The 17681-nt window shown below is 42.1% G+C and overlaps 1 protein-coding gene across 1 annotated transcript in view; it reads left to right on the plus strand.

Moving 5' to 3' along the window:
- Window positions 1-17681, plus strand: part of nos1 (nitric oxide synthase 1 (neuronal)) — a 158387-nt gene that overhangs the window by 126217 nt on the left and 14489 nt on the right. The window contains 4 exon segments of the mRNA XM_034170884.1: window positions 5720-5930; window positions 6772-6859; window positions 6976-7097; window positions 7331-7479. Of these exon segments, the coding sequence (XP_034026775.1) occupies window positions 5720-5930; window positions 6772-6859; window positions 6976-7097; window positions 7331-7479 (570 nt within the window).

A 17681-nucleotide genomic window follows, 5' to 3' on the forward strand; every position in this document is an offset into this window, starting at 1 on the left:
CAGCACACCTGTTCAAAGTGCCAGGTGGGAGCTTGGCTGCGATCAGCAAGCGAACCAAGATTGCCAGTCTCCCAGTTCAATGTGCAAACAACTACGCCACCAACGGCCTAATAAATCTGCTCTCCACGCTTTGGCTGATCAAATCCAATAGGAATCCGTCCGATAAAGGTGTTATTGATCAGTCAGTTGATTCACTTTTTTAAAAAGTGCACGTTCTTTCTCTCCGGTGGTCAACACACAACACTGTGTGTGTTTTTCTTTAATACACAAACACACTGCTTCACTTTTAATATGCAGTAAGTCTATTTAAGATGATCTGGTTGGCTGTTTGAGAGGCCAAGAGTCGATAAGAACAGACAGAACTCTCTCTGCAGCTGCACACACACACTCTGCAGGCATCTGGTGCAGGGGTGGGAAAGCCGCCCCAAAACCCCTTAAATGTCCAGTTTTGTAACCATTTTAAAGACATTTTTGCACATAATAATAATAATAATAATAATAATAATAATAATAATAATAATAATCAGATTCTAATACTTTGAAAAAATAAGATCCATCCATCCATCCATTTTCTTCCACTTTATCCAGAGTTGGGTCACGGGGGCAGCAGCTCAAGCAAAGCCGCCCAGACCTCCCGATCCACACACACCTCCCCCAGCTCCTCCGGGGGAACCCCGAGGCGTTCCCAAGCCAGCCGAGGGACGTAGTCCCTCAAGCGTGTCCTGGGTCTTCCCCAGGGCCTCCTCCCAATGGGACGTGCCCGGAACACCTCTCCAGCGAGGGGTCCAGGGGGCATCCGGAAAAGATGCCCGAGCCACCTCAGCTGGCTTCTTTCGACATGGAGGAGCAGCGGCTCAACTCCGAGCTCCTCCCGAGTGACCGAGCTCCTCACCTTATCTCTAAGGGAGCACCCAGCCACCCTGCGGAGGAAACTCATCTCGGCCACTTGTACTCACTATCTCGTTCTTTCGGTCATGAGCCAAATCTCATGACCATTGCACTCACGCAATCGCTATCCGTCAAAGCTGATATGACAGCACACACAATCAGGAAAATAACAGAAAAACGACATGGTAACAGGCAAGCAGCAGCTGGAACACACACAGGCGCCATCTTGTCTTGTCTAGTGATGGTTCCTCGGACCCGTTTTAAAACTCGCGGGGACAGATCTTTTAAAGCGGTGGCGCCTAACCTCTGGAATGAGCTTCCCTGTGCCCTTCGTTCTCTGGATTGTATAGATACTTTTAGAAGGCAACTAAAGACGCATTTCTTTAAGTTAGCTTTTAGCCTAATATTGTATTTTATTGTTTTCGTATGTTATTTTTAGATTATTTTTGTATGCCATGTGCAGCGCTTTGTGACCCTGGTCTGTGAAAGGCGCTTTATAAATAAAGCTTACTTACTTACTTACTTACTTACCATAGGTGAGGGTCAGAACTTAGATCGATTGGTAAATCGAGAGCTTTGCCCCCCTGCTCAGCTGTCTCTTCACCACGACAGTCCGTCTGTCAATCTCACGCTCCATCTGTCCCTCGCTCGTGAACAAGACCCAAAGGTTCTTAAACTCCTCCACTTGAGGCAAGGACACTCCACCAGCCTGAAGAGGGCAAGGCACCTTTTCCGGTCGAGAACCATTGGAGGTGCTGATTTTCATCTTATTTTTTTCATTAAAAATAAGATATTTAATAATAATAATAATAATAATAATAATAATAATAATAATAATAATAATAATAATAATAATAAAGGGCAGCAAAAGGTGGATTAGTGGTTAGCACTCTTGCCTCACCAAGAAGGTCATGGGATCGATTCCCACATGTGACCTTTCTGTGTGGAGTTTGCATGTTCTCCCCATGTTTGCGTGGATTTCCTCCAGGTGCTCCGGTTTCCTATCACATTTAAAGACATGTAGGTTAGGTGAATTGGAAACTTTATAACTGCTCAGGTCTCCCTTGCAAAAGAGGTCTCGATTTCAATGGGATGAACTTAGTTAAATTAAAATTAAACAATAATAATATATTATTATTAATAATATTATTATTGACTTACTATTTGTAATATTTTAGAATAAAGTAATTTTGCCTCAAGACCAGGAGCTTCATACACTAAATCCCATAAGTATATAGTGTATTATTTTTAAACTGTCTGTATAATTTAAAGCTGCATACAGAGGAGAAATTCTCCTCAGAGAGAGTTCACGTGACATCGCTATTCATAGTGGAGCTGCAAGGCACCATGATGGACCCCCCACACCGTTGTTATAAGGCAGACAGGTGCACTCTAAAAAAGCAACTGCTGTCACAACAAGGAAAACTGATGCAACAATTTCCATAGATTTTTAAAAGTTATTCCAACTTAGTTATTTCAACTTTCAACTGAGTTAATGCCACAAGACTTCTCTAGTTAAATTGAAATAACTTTAGTTAAGTGAAATAACAAAAAAAAATCTATGCAAATTATTACATCACTTTTTTTCATTGAGACCGCGGTTCATTTTTTAGAGTGTAGACGGTTATACCCCCATTACACTAGAGGCCGAATGAGCATTTTGAGTGCTGTCTAAAGAGTCGGGCACAGTTGTGCGGCCGCCTCTAATGTTTTGCACATGTTAAAAACAGTTGCGGTTCAGTTGAAGTGGAAAAACTATCAAACAGCGGTTGAAGTGCCGTCTGACTGCATTCTAAGCAATTGGACTGCGTGAAAAAAGGCATTTGTGACATTCTGATCGTGTTCGGGAGGATGTTTGGCATGTTTCTGCCACGGCCGAATGTCCTGATTGCGCCTGAATGCACCACGAGCGCAACTGGACCTCAGTCGTATGGCATTGTAATGCATTTCTCATATTCTCACTGCATTTTGACAGCTGTCTGGGTAATCCTAACGTGTTCCACCAACATTTGTACCGTGTTCGAAGGCTCATGCTGTGCGCACGTGCACGAATCAGTTGGAGAGGGTTGGCACATAGTCTGTGTAGTCTGACGGCTGTCCTACGCAATTCTTATTCCCCCCCAAGATGTGGCATGAATACTGTTTTTTAAATATTCTGCCTGATTCGGCATGGCTTGTGTTCATTCGTATGTAAGTGTGGTGGGGGTCTAAAGGTAGACCAAATTTGGATCAGATTTTAGTACTACATTATAGTCTTATGTTGTCTCGTTTGTATATTCTGCTTCTATAAGGTTCATTGTTAGAAAATACAAGTACAAAGTATTCACTGACCATAGCACCATTTCTATTTATGATGTTGAAGACAATGGAAAAAATATTTGCTCTAACTGGGACTGACTTTGAGATAAACCTGCACTTCAACATTTGTGTTCTATTTTTATATTAGACTGCACTGTTTTGTACTGTTTGAACATACATGGCACCTTTTTATTATTCATATTGTGGGAACTGTCAGGACTTTCTAAATATCTGCGCAAAACCTAAACAGGAACTCTGGTTTTGTCTGTTATTTCATTAAATTATTTTTATTGTTATTTATGTTATTTTAGTGTGTGTTTGTGTGTTTGATTAACAATAAAACCTTCACGATTTGTCATACAGTTATTGTACATTAATGTTCAGGTTGGTGTGTGCATGTGTGTGTGGGGGGGGGGGGGAGCACCAAACCATAATCTAGGACACCAAAATGGCTAGAGCCGTCTCTGGGCTGGGAGGCTATGAGGAAAATATGTCCTATTTAATTATTTTCTTCATTTGAGAGCCAGTAACAAAACATTCCAGTTTTCTATCAAAACGCGGATGATGCCATCCTCTGTCTGAAAGCTGGTCTGGTGCACTTTGCGCTAATGATATTGTATGAAGTAGGAGTGAGCTGGCGCCAAATTGAAGCAGCTTTAACCTGGAGTCATTCCCTCTTATGGTGCTTCGCACAATTCAGCCTCCATTTTTGTCAATGTGTGGAAAAGGCTGACTGAGGCCAAGCAGTGACTCACATGTTCATGTAGCAAATCAATGTCACCAACACAAGAAGGAAAAACAAAAGGTTTGTGAATTCAGAAAGTGAAATGACACAGTACTGCAGTGCTACATCTACCATACTAATCAACCCTTAGATTAAAGCAAAGGTTACCAGACACCTCTCTTTATCAAAATACTGATGACCCTTGAATAACATTGTCATTATGTTGTCTTGTGAATTTCATTGTGTTATATTAATATTATGTTAACTGATAGCATACTGGAAATCTTTATATTATACCTTTTATTTATTATGCTTGCATGGACTGGGCACTGGGTAGAGTTTTAGAAAACAGTGGCTTAGGTTTCTTTGGTGATCTTTGTGGAATCAGTGGAGAATCAATGGACTTGAGAAGTCAAGTTTTGAAGCATGTGCTTGTTGGAATGTACCCATGACACATATCCAAATGTCCTCAGACCACTTAATATTACAAACTGGATTTGACCTGACTGCTTTACATACAGTCACAATGCATGCCCAAATGTCATCATTTGCGTGCAATCTAAACTGATGCAATCTAAACCAAGTGCTTCATATCTGTCTGGGACAAACATCAACGCCATGAAATGTTCTGTTATTGCTTATCATGCTGACACAAACACATTCATCACAAAGTTTTGATATGACACATACTGCGTGAACATAACGCAATCACGTCACCCGCTTACCACGTCAACTCACCACCATTTGCAGCCAATCACAAAGCTCCACTGATCCACACGGCAGGGCAAGACCTGCCCACCTGGGGGTGGGCCGAGTGCAGGCTTAAGAACAGCATAGCCCTAAGGTCGGGACTCTCAGTTGCAATGGTGCATGTGACGTTTTGCTTCTGGAAGATCCCAGCACTGTCTTAGTTGACTTTGTACATCAGTGTAGGCATCTCTTAATACAGCATCTGGTTTTTAAGTCCATCTCCTGTCAGTCTTTGAGTTCGCTCACCACATAAAACTACCGGGTGGGGTTCAGCAGGCAGAAAAACCCCTACAAATATGCTCCAGTGGTTAGTGACACATGTCATCGCATCCACAAATTACAGAACTGCCCCAGGTCTTGTTTTGGCAATCTCCCAGGCAAACAACTTGTCCATCTGCATCCCACAGTCAGGTAAAGTGTGGCCATCCCCTTGGCATTCTCCTCAACACTGAGGAACCGAGGTACTGGACCATGCACAGAAAAACATGTTTCTCTGTGACTTGAGAAGCTGACTGAGGAATTGGAGTGTCTGGATTTGTGAATGATTCAGTGACCAGCACACACACACACAAACCTTAACTGACCATTATTTGATCAAGCTTTAATTGAAGACTGTTTGTCTTACAACCCATACTTTATATGAAGGCTAAGAAACTCAGAGATTTGGAATACTGTTGCTGTTTGACCAGATAAGACTTCTGAATGGGTTCTACTTTGCTCAGTAACAGCTTGAGCACAAAGCAAATATTGGGAACTTGGCAATTTTTTTTCCCACTCTGGTGGTAAGTGCTCTAAATTTGTCACATTCAAATGTCACAGATGACACATAAAACATTTGGGCAGTGAATGTTGGCTGCCACCTGCTCTCTTATGCAAACTATTAAAAAAGGAAGGCATATTTTTGTTTTGTTTTTTCACTCCACTGTGACTTCTGTTTCTTAATGGCACATGAGTTGTTGTTGGTTTTTTTTTTGTTTTTTTTTGTCTTCCTAAAAATGTTGCAAAATATTATTTGGAGAGGATTTAAATCCTAAGTTTCCACCTGTATATCCTTTGTAGGGTTTGCAAGAGTATGAAGAGTGGAAATGGTACAACAATCCCACAATGGTGGAGGTACTGGAGGAATTTCCTTCCATCCAGATGCCGTCCACTCTGCTACTCACCCAACTGCCGCTACTGCAGCCTCGCTACTACTCCATCAGTTCGTCTCCGGACATGCACCCAGGAGAGATTCATCTCACTGTAGCTGTGGTCTCATACCCCACCAGAGGTAAACAGCTGTTTGCTGGGGCTCTGATGCTATTCAGTAACTGCTCGAAACAGGTCATGTAAAACCTCACTGTTCTCCCTGGTTGTGTAAGTATTCTGTACAGATACTACTGTCAGGTCAGCCACCCACAAACTAGGCAGACCAGACAGTTAGTTTAAGTTTATTTGTTTGTTTACCACTACTAAGGAGGACCTGCAAATGCACAGTTTTTTGGGGGGGATGATGTCCAGGGATGACTTCAGTCCTCGAGGAGGAATAAGAAAATCTGTGTTGCACCCAAATCTATTGCAGAATTATTACGTCAATGTATATATAGTAGCTGCACAACCCTGGTTGTGCAGCACCATCTGGGATGCTGGTCAAGTTCCAGCGAATGAAACAGGCACTTACACTAGACTTAGTTTGCACTGCTTTCTGCTGGGTGTAACATGGGGCCTCATAGATACAAGAGAAACTAAGATAATACACTGTTTGCAATGGGATACACATCATTAATCTTATACTGAAAAAATACTGAAATCCAGCAAACCAAAACCGGAGGGATTAAAACTAAAGTCAGACATCGGTAAAGACGAGGTACTGACGAGGTATTTTCAACTCTTTTCCTAAGACATTCAAGTTGGTCAGTCCTGCTTTCTCTCTGTATGTTGTAATGTGTCTAAATCTCTTTACATCAATGCATAAATAATGGATAATAACACATTTTCCTTGAAGAGAGTTAACTTACTGTAGGTTTTAAATCTAGATGAAGGCTCACAGATCACATTGGTTTGACTGATTGAACAAAAGCAGACAGAGCACAGGGATAGATAAAGTGCTTGTTTTGTAATTTCCCTTTCAGATGGATCAGGCCCTGTCCACCATGGAGTGTGTTCATCCTGGCTCAATAGGATAGAAAAGGGGGAGATGGTACCATGTTTTGTCCGAAGGTAATTATGTTAACATTAACATAATCTTCCCGTGAATCTGATCACATTTTAATGTTTTGGGTTTTTTTTTTGCATATATGGCTACTTTGACAACTTATTACATTGCATTGTTTTAGTGCACCGTCCTTCCAACTTCCCCAAGACCACAATGCTCCTTGTATCCTGGTGGGTCCAGGAACGGGTATTGCACCATTCAGAAGCTTCTGGCAACAGAGGCTATATGACCTTGAGCACAAAGGTTTGTCTGCTACTTGATCATTTTTCAAAAGTCAGTTATCATTACCTTATTCAGAGACCTCAAACGAGGTCAGTGCATGTGAACAACGTGTGCACTTTGAATGTAATAATTCAATTGGAATTCCAGTCACATGTTTAGTTAACAGTTGCACAATGTACTGCAAGCCTGCACAATGTACTGCAAATCTGCACAATTCCATTTAGACCAACACAGTGACAATGTTTCATCTTCAGGGACTGAGTCATGCCCCATGACCCTGGTGTTCGGTTGTCGGCAATCAGAGATAGACCACATCTACAAGGAGGAGACTATCCAGGCCAAGAACAAGAAAGTGTTCAAGGAGCTCTACACAGCGTATTCCAGAGAACCTGGCAAACCAAAGGTACAAGCAACAAACTGTTCAAGGATATGAGTAAACTTGTCACTGTAGCGGCTACAGTCTGCATTGTGCTGTTTGACTCCGCCCATTCGCTCCTCTCGGGACACATACTTACGATCCTCAGAACGGCAGGCGGACTCTCTAACCTGAAGGCAAAACCCAGGGCTCTGGCCATGTGACCAGAGAATCCTTTTGAGCTGAGCCTCCTTCTACAGCTAGCCAGGCCCCTGTAGTCGGTGCGGACCAAGGTAGCTTAGCCGCCGTTAGTTACCCCCTGGCAGATCCCGAGCAGCCGGGAAAGCAGGCTGACTGGGTGACTGTGAGGAGGAAGCGTAGCCCTAAACAGAAGCCCCGTGTACACCAACAACCCGTTCACATCTCTAACCGTTTTTCCCCACTCGACGACACACCCGCCGAGGATCAAACTCTGGTTATTGGCGACTCTGTTTTGAGAAATGTGAAGTTAGCGACACCAGCAACCATAGTCAATTGTCTTCCGGGGGCCAGAGCAGGCGACATTGAAGGAAATTTGAAACTGCTGGCTAAGGCTAAGCGTAAATTTGGTAAGATTGTAATTCACGTCGGCAGTAATGACACCCGGTTACGCCAATCGGAGGTCACTAAAATTAACATTAAATCGGTGTGTAACTTTGCAAAAACAATGTCGGACTCTGTAGTTTTCTCTGGGCCCCTCCCCAATCGGACCGGGAGTGACATGTTTAGCCGCATGTTCTCCTTGAATTGCTGGCTGTCTGAGTGGTGTCCAAAAAATGAGGTGGGCTTCATAGATAATTGGCAAAGCTTCTGGGGAAAACCTGGTCTTGTTAGGAGAGACGGCATCCATCCCACTTTGGATGGAGCAGCTCTCATTTCTAGAAATCTGGCCAATTTTCTTAAATCCTCCAAACCGTGACTATCCAGGGTTGGGACCAGGAAGCAGAGTTGTAGTCTTACACACCTCTCTGCAGCTTCTCTCCCCCTGCCATCCCCTCATTACCCCATCCCCGTAGAGACGGTGCCTGCTCCCAGACTACCAATAACCAGCAAAAATCTATTTAAGCATAAAAATTCAAAAAGAAAAAATAATATAGCACCTTCAACTGCACCACAGACTAAAACAGTTAAATGTGGTCTATTAAACATTAGGTCTCTCTCTTCTAAGTCCCTGTTGGTAAATGATATAATAATTGATCAACATATTGATTTATTCTGCCTTACAGAAACCTGGTTACAGCAGGATGAATATGTTAGTTTAAATGAGTCAACACCCCCGAGTCACACTAACTGTCAGAATGCTCGTAGCACGGGCCGGGGCGGAGGATTAGCAGCAATCTTCCATTCCAGCTTATTAATTAATCAAAAACCCAGACAGAGCTTTAATTCATTTGAAAGCTTGACTCTTAGTCTTGTCCATCCAAATTGGAAGTCCCAAAAAACAGTTTTATTTGTTATTATCTATCGTCCACCTGGTCGTTACTGTGAGTTTCTCTGTGAATTTTCAGAACTTTTGTCTGACTTAGTGCTTAGCTCAGATAAGATAATTATAGTGGGCGATTTTAACATCCACACAGATGCTGAGAATGACAGCCTCAACACTGCATTTAATCTATTATTAGACTCTATTGGCTTTGCTCAAAAAGTAAATGAGTCCACCCACCACTTTAATCATATCTTAGATCTTGTTCTGACTTATGATATGGAAATAGAAGACTTAACAGTATTCCCTGAAAACTCCCTTCTGTCTGATCATTTCTTAATAACATTTACATTTACTCTGATGGACTACCCAGCAGTGGGGAATAAGTTTCATTACACTAGAAGTCTTTCAGAAAGCGCTGTAACTAGGTTTAAGGATATGATTCCTTCTTTATGTTCTCTAATGCCATATACCAACACAGTGCAGAGTAGCTACCTAAACTCTGTAAGTGAGATAGAGTATCTCGTCAATAGTTTTACATCCTCATTGAAGACAACTTTGGATGCTGTAGCTCCTCTAAAAAAGAGAGCTTTAAATCAGAAGTGCCTGACTCCGTGGTATAACTCACAAACTCGTAGCTTAAAGCAGATAACCCGTAAGTTGGAGAGGAAATGGCGTCTCACTAATTTAGAAGATCTTCACTTAGCCTGGAAAAAGAGTCTGTTGCTCTATAAAAAAGCCCTTCGTAAAGCTAGGACATCTTTCTACTCATCACTAATTGAAGAAAATAAGAACAACCCCAGGTTTCTTTTCAGCACTGTAGCCAGGCTGACAAAGAGTCAGAGCTCTATTGAGCTGAGTATTCCATTAACTTTAACTAGTAATGACTTCATGACTTTCTTTGCTAACAAAATTTTAACTATTAGAGAAAAAATTACTCATAACCATCCCAAAGACGTATCGTTATCTTTGGCTGCTTTCAGTGATGCCGGTATTTGGTTAGACTCTTTCTCTCCGATTGTTCTGTCTGAGTTATTTTCATTAGTTACTTCATCCAAACCATCAACATGTTTATTAGACCTCATTCCTACCAGGCTGCTCAAGGAAGCCCTACCATTATTTAATGCTTCGATCTTAAATATGATCAATCTATCTTTGTTAGTTGGCTATGTACCACAGGCTTTTAAGGTGGCAGTAATTAAACCATTACTTAAAAAGCCATCACTTGACCCAGCTATCTTAGCTAATTATAGGCCAATCTCCAACCTTCCTTTTCTCTCAAAAATTCTTGAAAGGGTAGTTGTATAACAGCTAACTGATCATCTGCAGAGGAATGGTCTATTTGAAGAGTTTCAGTCAGGTTTTAGAATTCATCATAGTACAGAAACAGCATTAGTGAAGGTTACAAATGATCTTCTTATGGCCTCGGACAGTGGACTCATCTCTGTGCTTGTTCTGTTAGACCTCAGTGCTGCTTTTGATACTGTTGACCATAAAAATTTATTACAGAGATTAGAGCATGCCATAGGTATTATAGGCACTGCGCTGCGGTGGTTTGAATCATATTTGTCTAATAGATTACAATTTGTTCATGTAAATGGGGAATCTTCTTCACAGACTAAAGTTAATTATGGAGTTCCACAAGGTTCTGTGCTAGGACCAATTTTATTCACTTCCCTTAGGCAGTATTATTAGACGGTATTGCTTAAATTTTCATTGTTACGCAGATGATACCCAGCTTTATCTATCCATGAAGCCAGAGGACACACACCAATTAGCTAAACTGCAGGATTGTCTTACAGACATAAAGACATGGATGACCTCTAATTTCCTGCCTTTAAACTCAGATAAAACTGAAGTTATTGTACTTGGCCCCACAAATCTTAGAAACATGGTGTCTAACCAGATCCTTACTCTGGATGGCATTACCCTGACCTCTAGTAATACTGTGAGAAATCTTGGAGTCATTTTTGATCAGGATATGTCATTCAAAGCACATATTAAACAAATATGTAGGACTGCTTTTTTGCATTTACGCAATATCTCTAAAATCAGAAAGGTCTTGTCTCAGAGTGATGCTGAAAAACTAATTCATGCATTTATTTCCTCTAGGCTGGACTATTGTAATTCATTATTATCAGGTTGTCCTAAAAGTTCCCTAAAAAGCCTTCAGTTAATTCAAAATGCTGCAGCTAGAGTACTAACGGGGACTAGAAGGAGAGAGCATATCTCACCCATATTGGCCTCTCTTCATTGGCTTCCTGTTAATTCTAGAATAGAATTTAAAATTCTTCTTCTTACTTATAAGGTTTTGAATAATCAGGTCCCATCTTATCTTAGGGACCTCGTAGTACCATATCACCCCAATAGAGCGCTTCGCTCTCAGACTGCAGGCTTACTTGTAGTTCCTAGGGTTTGTAAGAGTAGAATGGGAGGCAGAGCCTTCAGCTTTCAGGCTCCTCTCCTGTGGAACCAGCTCCCAATTCAGATCAGGGAGACAGACACCCTCTCTACTTTTAAGATTAGGCTTAAAACTTTCCTTTTTGCTAAAGCTTATAGTTAGGGCTGGATCAGGTGACCCTGAACCATCCCTTAGTTATGCTGCTATAGACGTAGACTGCTGGGGGGTTCCCATGATGCACTTTCTTTCTCTTTTTGCTCTGTATGCACCACTCTGCATTTAATCATTAGTGATCGATCTCTGCTCCCCTCCACAGCATGTCTTTTTCCTGGTTCTCTCCCTCAGCCCCAGCCAGTCCCAGCAGAAGACTGCCCCTCCCTGAGCCTGGTTCTGCTGGAGGTTTCTTCCTGTTAAAAGGGAGTTTTTCCTTCCCACTGTAGCCAAGTGCTTGCTCACAGGGGGTCGTTTTGACCGTTGGGGTTTTACATAATTATTGTATGGCCTTGCCTTACAATATAAAGCGCCTTGGGGCAACTGTTTGTTGTGATTTGGCGCTATATAAAAAATTGATTGATTGATTGATTGATTCCATCAGCACCCCCTGAAACTGTTTAGATTTCAAACAAAATCACTGAATGGACAAATAGCTCCATAAAACCCCATTAAGAAAACAGTGAGCTTAGTGTAGTTATATGATTGAATGCATATTACTTCAGCTGTGTAAAGTCACTTATTACCTAATTTATACAGTTAACAGTATTTTGAGTATCATGTTTTACATCATTAACCCGTTCTCGATTTCACAATATACATCCTGGCTGCTCACACTTTGAAACCTTTTCCTTACCTTGGAAAACCATAGAGGGTACAGGAAGGCATACATGTTGCACTGGGATGATCCATCTATGTGCTGTGGTATTGTTTTAACTGTAAAGGGATTTTCAAGATGTTTTGTCATTTCTTTGTACTACTGCAAACTGTGACATTCTATTCCTTTGCATCTCTGGAGATCCCAAAATGTCATAATGTCATTTCTAGAAACACCAAGGTTGTGCTAAAGTTGTATTACAGGCATCCCTTGTTATACTAGTTAGACGACAATTGTTTATCTAAATGTCACATAGTACAAGTCGACATGGTTGTGGACTGTGGGCTTCCAGGATGTACTGTATATCCATGAAAATGAGAATGATACTTTAAAGTCCCACAGTTTTAAATCTGAAACTAATGCTAAAAGCATAGTGTAGGCCTAAAATGGCTCATTTTTATAGTTCTTTTTTCACATAAGTGCAAACCTGAATATAACTGGAAGTCCCCCACTGGAGCCCCACGCAGGACTACAGTGAGGGACTTCAGGTAGGCTAGATTGCACCAAGTGAAGGAGTTCAAGTACCTCGGGATCTTGTTCACAAGTAAAGGGACAATGAAGCGTGAGATTGCCCGGAGAATTGGCGCAGCAGGAACGGTATTGCATTCACTCCGTCATACTGTTGTGACAAAAAGGGAGCTGAGCCAAAAGATGAAGCTCTCGATCTACTGGTCAATCTTTGATCCTACTCTCACCTATGGTTATGAGGGTTGGGTCGTGACCAAAAGAACTGGATCGTGGGGACAAGTGGCCGAAATGGGTTTCCTCAGGAGGGTCGCTGGTGTATCCCTTAGAGATAAGGTGAGAAGTCTGGTCATTCATGAGGAGCTCGAAGTTAAGCCGCTGCTCCTTCGTGTTGAAAGGAGGCAGCTGAGGTGGTTTGGGCATCTGGTAAGGATGCCCCCTGGGCAGTGGTGGCTAATCCACTAAGCGCTAATTAGCAAAGCTAACTTTTTGTAAGCAGAGTAGCTTTTCAGGTAACTTCAAAAACCATCAGCGTACCAATTAGCTTCCGCTAAATTTAGTTCCGCTAATTTGGCCCGCTAATGTTTTCATACTTAGTAACGGTGAAAAACATTTGTAAACCCTATAATCATACACGTTGGTTCCTGCCTGCTCTGTATTTTGCAGCAGTCAGACAGCTAAGAGGAGCTGAGTTCAACTCTACCCCAGCAGAAGGGACCTGGCTGTCAGGCTACAACAAAAACCAAAAACAAAAGTTATTTCCATTCACAGCATACAGTGGTCCAGCCATGAGACAGATGTCCTGAAAAGAAAACCATGTTTGACTTATGGTTTTGATTTATAAATCAAATTAATCAAGATAGAATAACATTAATGTCAACTCTGACATTTTTACAAAGTGTAAATATAACAAATATCTTTTAATTTTAAAACAATGCACTAATTCTGAATGGTTTCAACATTAACACACACAGATGCCAAAATGCATTATGGGTCAAATGAGCCTCCCCTCATCACTGATTGGTTGATGTAAAAACCAACACACAAGTAACTGTAACACGTGTTGGTTTTTACAAATAAATGTGAATTTGTAAAATATGTAATTTTTTCATTTGTTAAAAAAAGGCATTTGCAAAACTGAAAAATCTGTTAAGTTGTGATTCACCTCTACAACAACAATTCCAATGAACATGGGACGTTGTGTAAAATGTAAATAAAAACAGAATACAATGATTTGCAAGACTTGTTTTTTGTGCAAATATTTGCTTATTTTGAAAAGGATGCCTGCCGCACATTTCAAAAAAGCTGGGACAGGGGCAACAAAAGACTGGGAAAGTTGATGAATGCTCAAAGAACACCTGTTTGTAACATTCCACAAGTGAACAGCTTAATTGGAAGCAGGTGAGTGTCATGATTGGTATAAAAGGAGCATCGCCAAAGGTGCAGCCATTCACAAGCAAAGACAGGGGGAGGATCACCACTTTTTGAACAACTGTGTGAAAAAATAGTCCAACAGTTTAAGAACAATGTTTCTCAATGTTCAGTTGCAAGGAATTTAGGGATTCCATCATCTACAGTCCATAATATAATCAGAAGATTCAGAGAATCTGGAGAACTTTCTACACGTACGCGGCAAGGCCAAAAACCAACACTGAATGCCCGTGACCTTCGATCTCTCAGGCGGCACTGCATTAAAAACTGACATCATTGTGTAAAGGATCTTACCGCGTGGGCTCAGGAACACTTCATAAAACCATTGTCAGTTAGCACAGTTCGTTGCTACATCTACAAGTGTAAGTTAAAACGCTACCAAGCAAAGCGAAAGCTATACATCAACAACATCCAGAAACACCACCGCCTTCTCTGGGCCAGAGCTCATTTGAAATGGACAGACACAAAGTGGAAAAGTGTGCTGTGGTCTGATGAGTCCACATTTCAAATTGTTTTTGGAAATCATGGACGTCGTGTCCTCCAGACAAAAGAGGAAAAAGACCATCCAGACTGTTACCAGCGCAAAGTTCAAAAGCCAGCATCTGTGATGGTATGGGGGTGTGTTAGTGCCCATGACATGGGCAACTTACACATCTGTGATGGTACCATCGATGTTGAAAGGTACATCCAGGTTTTAGACCAACACATGCTGCCATCCAAGCAACATCTTTTTTCAGGGACGTCCCTCCTTATTTCAGCAAGACAATGCCAAGACACATTCTGCATGTGTTACAACAGCGTGGCTTCATAGTAAAAGAGTGCGGGTACTAGACTGGCCTGCCTGCAGTCCAGACCTGTTGCCCATTGAAAATGTGTGGCACACTATGAAGAGCAAAATATGACAACGGAGACCCCGGACTGTTGAACAACTGAAGTCGTACATCAAGCAAGAATGGGAAAGAATTCCACCTGCAAAGCTTCAACAATTAGTGTCCTTAGTTCCCAAACACTTATTGAGTGTTGGTAGAAGGAAAGGTGACGTAACACAGTGGTAAACATACCACTGTCCCAGCTTTTTTGAAACATGTTGCAAGCATCCATTTCAAAATAAGCAAATATTTGCACAAAAACAATAAAGTTTATCAGTTTGAACATTAAATATCTTGTCTTTGTGGTGTATTCAATTGAATATAGGTTGAAGAGGATTTGCAAATCATTGTATTCTGGTTTTATTTACATTTTACACAATGTCCCAACTTCATTGGAATTGGGGTTGTACACCCGTGTGATATAACCAGGCACCATTCACAATGCCATCCAGTAGATGGGTCAAAATGCATACGGCTACATGCAGTTAATTTTTCTGTGTAGGCTCTCAGTTGTCCAGGTGGTTTCCATAGAAGAGAAGCTTGAATCTTCGACTGGACTGGGTTTCTTGATGTGAGGACGTTTCGCTTCAAATCACAGAAGCTTCCTCAGCTAAAATTCTTGCTCTGGTAGTCTGACTTCTGTCTTGACTCTTGTAGAGAAGAATAAACCAGAAGCCAACAAAAGCTGGAGTTTTTTAACCTAACCAGACCCCACCTACCGAGAGGCTGACTGCTATAGGCTAGTGACTAAACAATAGCTCTAATTAGCACCTATTGTGCTCTAATTAGCACTCTCCTAATGACAGGACGGAAGCCTCCCCTGATGGCTCCCTTGACGACTCTCTCCTGATAACGTGAATGACTCATTACCATGAAAAGACTGAAACTGCTTTGACCTGAGTACCACATTGTAAACAGGGGACAAAGCGTGTCTGAGACCCGCTCCACGGTTAAGGCTGGGTTTCAACTGTTTTACAAAGAATGCTTCCTTGACACCTCTCTCAAACCATTTCTTCTCTCTGGCTAAGATTTTAAATTCCTTGTCCTCAAACGTGTGGTTAGTGTCTTTCAGGTGGAGATGAACTGCAGACTGAGGTCCACTGGCGACCTCTCTGCGGTGCTGGTATAGCCTCTTGTGTAAAAGTTGCTTCGTCTCACCTATGTAGTGTTCATTACAGTTTTCCTGATATCTGATATGATACACTACATTGCTCTGTTTGTAACTAGGGATCCTGTCCTTAGGGTGAACTAATTTCTGTCTCAAGGTGTTGACTGGTTTAAAGTAAGATTTTGTGCTGTCTCATCGACAGGCAGACATACTACAGACTGTACCCGGGGGACGCCACTCCATGCATCTATGGACTGCCCAAAATCCACAAACAGGATGTGCCACTCAGGCCTATTGTATGTAGCACAGATTCCATCACATACAATTTGGCCAAGCACCTCAAGTGGATTTTGGCGCCTCTAGTGGGTAACTCAGACCACCATGTGGAGAACACACAAGATTTTGTGAACAAAATCAAGGACCTGCAGCTGGAGGCAGATGAAACTATGGTGTCATTTGATGTGACTTCGTTGTTCACCTGCATCCCCACCGCTGAGGCCATCTCAGCTGTGAGGCAGAGACTGCTGGAAAATGTGTCTCTACCTGAAAGGACCAAACTCACACCAGACCACATCTGCCAACTCTTGGAGATCTGTCTTAACACCACGTATTTCCTGTTTAGGGGGAATTACTACAGGCCATGGTCCATGATCCATGGTTGTGCGATGGGGTCTCCGGTATCCCCCATTGTGGCCAATCTGTACATGGAGCGAGTGGAGAAGACAGCCTTGACGTCGTTCATGGGCATCTCTCCCAGTCACTGGTTCAGATATGTCGATGACACATGGGTTAAAATCAAGCAACAGGAGGTCGAGGACTTTACAGAACACATCAATTCGGTGGACTCCAATATCAAGTTCACACGTGAGGATGCCAGAAACAACCATTTAGCCTTCTTGGATTGTGATGTTACGATTGGAGAGAACAGGCAGCTCCAGACAGAGGTTTACAGAAAACCCACTCACACTGACCAATATCTGCTGTTTGTCTCAAACCACCCCCTTCAACACAAGCTCGGGGTGATCAGGACTCTTCAACACAGAGCCCTACAGGTGCCCACAACTGCAGAGGGAAGGGCTAAAGAGCAACAACTTGTACGGAAAGCCCTCACAGTATGTGGGTACCCACGTTGGTCCCTGGACAAAGTGCAGAAGTCCCAGAAAACAAAGAGACCAGATAGACAGGAGACGGAGACAAGAAGAAGAGGAGTGTCTCTCCCTTATTTAGCAGGAGTAGGGGAAAAAACTACAGAGGATCTTCAGACAGCACAAAATCCCAGTTTACTTTAAACCAGCCAACACCTTGAGACAGAAATTAGTTCACCCTAAGGACAGGATCCCTAGTTACAAACAGAGCAATGTAGTGTATCATATCAGATGTCAGGAAAACTGTAATGAACACTACATAGGTGAGACGAAGCAACTTTTACACAAGAGGCTATACCAGCATCGCAGAGAGGTTGCCAGTGGACCTCAGTCTGCAGTTCATCTCCACCTGAAAGACACTAACCACACGTTTGAGGACAAGGAAGTTAAAATCTTAGCCAGAGAAAAGAAATGGTTTGAGAGAGGTGTCAAGGAAGTATTCTTTGTAAAACAGTTGAAACCCAGCCTTAACCGTGGAGCGGGTCTCAGACACGCTTTGTC

Source organism: Thalassophryne amazonica, chromosome 5, assembly GCF_902500255.1.
Source record: "Thalassophryne amazonica chromosome 5, fThaAma1.1, whole genome shotgun sequence".
Classification (NCBI taxonomy): Eukaryota; Metazoa; Chordata; class Actinopteri; order Batrachoidiformes; family Batrachoididae; genus Thalassophryne; species Thalassophryne amazonica.